The sequence below is a fragment of the Sinocyclocheilus rhinocerous genome, unplaced genomic scaffold, assembly GCF_001515625.1.
Source record: "Sinocyclocheilus rhinocerous isolate Xijiao unplaced genomic scaffold, SAMN03320098_v1.1 scaffold2822, whole genome shotgun sequence".
Classification (NCBI taxonomy): domain Eukaryota; kingdom Metazoa; phylum Chordata; class Actinopteri; order Cypriniformes; family Cyprinidae; genus Sinocyclocheilus; species Sinocyclocheilus rhinocerous.
In genome coordinates, this window is record NW_015645680.1 from 78,008 (window position 1) to 82,659 (window position 4,652).

Here is a 4,652-nt window from a genome sequence, read left to right on the forward strand (position 1 = left end):
AATACCTCCTCCTCCTGCTGGAGCAGGGGGAGAGATCGCTCGAGGGCCATACCGGACTGTTTCTGGCCATCGCCCATCTCACCAGCTACCCGGACAACGCACTCTGCGCGTTCTATGATGCCAGCTTGAACCCCGCGTGCAGAGCGCCGTCGTCCGAACATGGTCCTCGAGCGGATTTCGCCGCTTTTGTGGAGTGGATACTGGCGAGAAACGGATCCCCGTTCACCGTCCGTTCTGAGGAGGATCTCACCAGTTCCACTCCGGACCCAGAGCCTAGCACACCTTCACCTCATGTGCGGAGCTCAAGCCCGAGCCCACCGCTGACAGAGAGCCCGAGATCACCGCGACCGACGAGCCATCGCCACAAGGGGCGACAGAGCTGAGGATCACGGAGCCGGAGCTGTTTGTAACGTCAGACCAGGTGCGAGAGCCGGCTACCATGCCCGCCACGAGGGAGAAAGCCGTGGCCAGTGAGACCGCGGAGAGGAGCTCCACCCACTGCACCATGGCTGACCATGGGGTGGGGGGGACTGTCACGCCCCTGGACTGTCTGTGTGTGTTTTTGCTCACCATGTGCTCCGTGACCTAGTTTTACCTTGTGTTTGATTGTGTCTCATTTATTCCCTCATTTGTGTTGTGTATTTAAAGTGTTCTGCCCTATGTTTCCTTGTCGGGTCTTAAACATCTATCCCTGTTGTGCTACCTGTGTGTTCCTGCCCTGTATTCCTGGCTCCTGTGTATTATTAAAAACTGTGTTTGTGTTCATCCCGCAACTCCTCGTTCCTCGCTGTAGTGCAACCGTGACAATTTGCTTTCTCATAGATTGGGAAAAGCTGCATTTTATGTTCATAGCACAGTACTGTCACAAGGAATAAGAAGCAGTTATTAAACTACAATGCATTGTAGTGTTAGTTCACCCAAAAATTCTGTCATTAATTACTCACCGTCACATAACTGCACGTTGAAGACTGACATGGAAGAGAAGAAATGGTTGAATAAAGAATTGTTCATAAAATTAAGGTTGAACCACTGATGTCACATGGACTATTTTAACAATGTCCGTACTACCTTTCTGGGCCTTGAACGTGGTAGTTGCATTGCTGTCTATGCAGGGTCAAAAAGCTCTCGGAGTTCATCAAAAATATCTTAATTTGTGTTCTGAAGATCAACAAAGGTCTTATGGGATTGGAATGACATGAGGGCGAGTAATTAATGACAATTTCCATTTTTGAGTGAACTAACCTTTTAATATGGTTTATTTCATGGCATTGTTCAATTCTTTATTCTGAATATTTGACATGTTTATTTGTTATACAACTACACGGCTATGCATTTTCAAAATTCCTAAATTCATAACTCATCCCGCACTATTTGTGCTGCAATCATTAATCATACTTAAAGTCATGTGTCCTCAATTATTCTTTAATTGTTTCTTATGCTTTATGTTGGTTCATGTGACAGACATAAAAGTTATTTCCCGAGAATTAATGTCAGGTAATTTTAGAATAACATGAAGTCAATCTGCTGCCTTCACTCTCTCTTTCTGTTAATAGTTATAACTCCAGTTACAGTGACCTAGTTTGACCCTATAGTCACATGTAGTTGTGTAGTTGCAAACAGTGCATTAATCATAAACTATTTCAATAATTACCATGCAAAAATTACTTATATGCACTTTTACTGTCACTCAGCTGTGGTGTATTTTTTCACCATGACCAACAAATTATTGTGTCATTTTTTTTTCTTTTCTTTTCATCAATTTTCAATTATGGAAAATGTGTTAAAATATGATTTATTATTATTCATTAATAATAATTTATTAATAATTTATTATTATCACATAATATTACTATTTAATTAATATTAAATATTAATATTATGTGAGTGTTTATGATACATGTAATGCTAGCTATGAAAATAACCAAAAACAACAGTATTTCCCTGTAATCCACATTCACTGTTTTACTGACATTTTAATAGACAAATTAAAGAAACTACTGAGTTTCAAAAGTATTTTTAAAGAGAGTTTAATTTCAAAAAAGCATAAGACTAAAAGTGCCCATAGTTCAAGAACCAACCTCATATGCCTGCAGGTTTTCTCTGTGTATATTTTTTATGCACATTTTTGTAAACTATTAGCTACAGCTGTTTCATTGTCCCAACAAGCAAGATTGCTTTGGTAAAACAGGTTATCAGTTTACATTATGCATGTGAGGTGCTGCCTATCACAGTAAACTACCTGGCCAGAAAAGTGCTGAGTGTGATAAATCCAGTACTGCACTGTATGAGGGAGATAAACATTATTCCGTTTAGCTGATCGGATCATAGCGTGAAACAGGAAATGCAAGTAAAAAAAAAAAAAAAAAATTTCAAGAGATTCAAGCCTTACACTATTACTATGAATCACTTCAAAAGTGTGTGTCTTTAAGAAAAAGTGAAATCACAACAGTGGATCATATACTGCATAATCTCTATCCAAATGGGCTGTACTTCTATTGGTTTGTTAACTTCCTCATCCTTTGTAAGTTCATCTGAAAATGTGATTTCATCCCCACTATAAACATAGAAACAAAGACAAGCCAGAGCTAATTAAGTTTGACAAATGTTTTGATCATTATACACAGGATTCATGATCATTATACACAAGGTTAACCATTTTCCATTCATTATGAAAGAAAATAGAGGGAGATCTTGGTTGTTTGGCACAGTATTCATTCTTTGTGAATATCTCTGGAGGACCCTGCATTAACGTAACCCAACCAAGGGCAAATATAAGCTTAAGTTCTAAGATGACAATGAGCACAGATGTCAGACAGTTGTGCACAGTTGTAGCCAAGCCAATGTTCTGATACTGAGCTCTCATGCTCATGGGAAATAAATGTTTGAAGCCAGCTCATGTCATGTTCCATGCCAATATCACAAAACAACTTTTGTTAATTAAATATGAACAACTTCAAATCCCACAAACATTCTATGATCTAAAATGTAAAATGTCATCCTTAATAAGCCAACTGATTTGCAGTAAACTTATATGCAGTATAAGTGCTCTCAAATAGTGGTGAGTCAGACTCATGTTAAACTTTATAAGTTAAACTTTAAAGTATTTTACTGTCACTTCACGCTAAACCTTTTTATTAGTTTTGTGTGTGTGTGTGTGTGTGTGTGTGTGTGTGTGTGTGTGTGTGTGAGAGAGAGAGAGTATATATAAGTGTATGGTAATGTATGGAATCTTCGGCTCTTCATCTTAGTCTGATTCTTTATTTTATATTTTATTTTACCTTATTATTATTTTTAAAGCAAAATATCTCTAAGTGCACCTTTAACATGAGCACATCCTTACTGCCATTTAATCTTACCTTAAAAAGAAATAGTATGAGTTGTTCTCCATGACACTGTAGGAGTAGCAGGGGAAATATCCCAACCCGCTGACATTAAACCTGGACCCGGCAGGCACTTCCAGCATGCTGCCCCATGCCTGATCGCATAGCAGCTCGATCTCCGCGGAGAAGAATAGATCCGTGTCGTACTGCCACGGCAGGTAGTTGTACACGCTGTAAGACTCCTTATGGAGTGCGAGCACCTTGGCAAAGACTATGATCTCCGCCAGCTCTGCGCGGCACGCTTCCGTCTGAGGTCTCCAGTCGTGGGGCAGTTGGCATCCCCATGATGCGCTCAGTGAGAGCGCTAATATTAATGCCAGTAGAGTGCCCATGCTATGCAACCTTACCTTACTCGTGCAAACTGCCTAAAATAAAAGCAATTCCGCGCGGTTCACTCTGATGTTCCTCTAGAAAAAAAGACTCATCCGGGTCCGCGTAAAACGCAGAAATGTAATATTCAAACTCTCAAATGCAGTAAAAGATACGCGTTGATATTAAATACAGTTTAAAACTGTTTTTCTCTAATTTAGGTATAATGTATATCTGTGAATTTAGACTGATCTATATGTCTTATTCCTTTCCATTCTTCCCTGTGCGCTCTGTGTATTACGCTGCGCGGTTAATGGAGAACACTTTAGTGACGCTCAGCTGTATTACATCTGCCGCAGAAAACAATCGCAAGAGCTTCAGTTCTGGTTTAATTTCACGCCTGAGCAATGTGCGCTCCAAAAAATCAGTGAAAAACAAGTATTATTATTATTAATATTATTATTATCAACAAAGTATAACACCGAGTTTTCAATACAGCAACATGATCTTCTGTCACTTGGTGTCACTTTATTATTATTATTAAACACGTTACATTAAATAATGTCCATATTAAATAATTTCCACCACAAAGTGAACTGAAAATATTCTTAATGTAGAGCCAAAAAATATTATGAAACCATTAATATATATTCATACTACAGTTATTATAAAATGTTACCAGATTAAACACATACTCAGCCCTTACGTCATGCATATGAGGTTTCCACATCTTTAACTCATTTTGTTTCCAGTTTGGCTTTGCTGTGAGGAAATACATAGTGACAGACCCTGATCAGCCAGACCAATAAATCTTTCAATATTTGGCCATTTTCAGATTATTCTCATATCATTGCAAATAATCATCAACACTTGGATGGCTAAGATATGTGTCAGTTTCAAAATGTACTGAGAGTTTTGTCAAAGGATATTGCACATTTCCTGTCCCCCCCCCCCCCCTAATAA

General features: G+C 38.9%; 1 protein-coding gene across 1 annotated transcript in view; it reads right to left on the reverse strand.

Annotated features, from left to right (window-relative positions):
- The window catches only part of ccdc3b (coiled-coil domain containing 3b), a 33,062-nt gene extending 29,044 nt beyond the window's left edge, over positions 1-4,018 (reverse strand). Inside the window, exon 1 of the mRNA XM_016510769.1 lies at positions 3,357-4,018. Coding sequence (XP_016366255.1) covers positions 3,357-3,712 — 356 coding nt within the window. The 5' untranslated portion in view covers positions 3,713-4,018. The remainder of the gene's footprint in view (positions 1-3,356) is intronic.
- Positions 4,019-4,652: the final 634 nt, after the last annotated feature.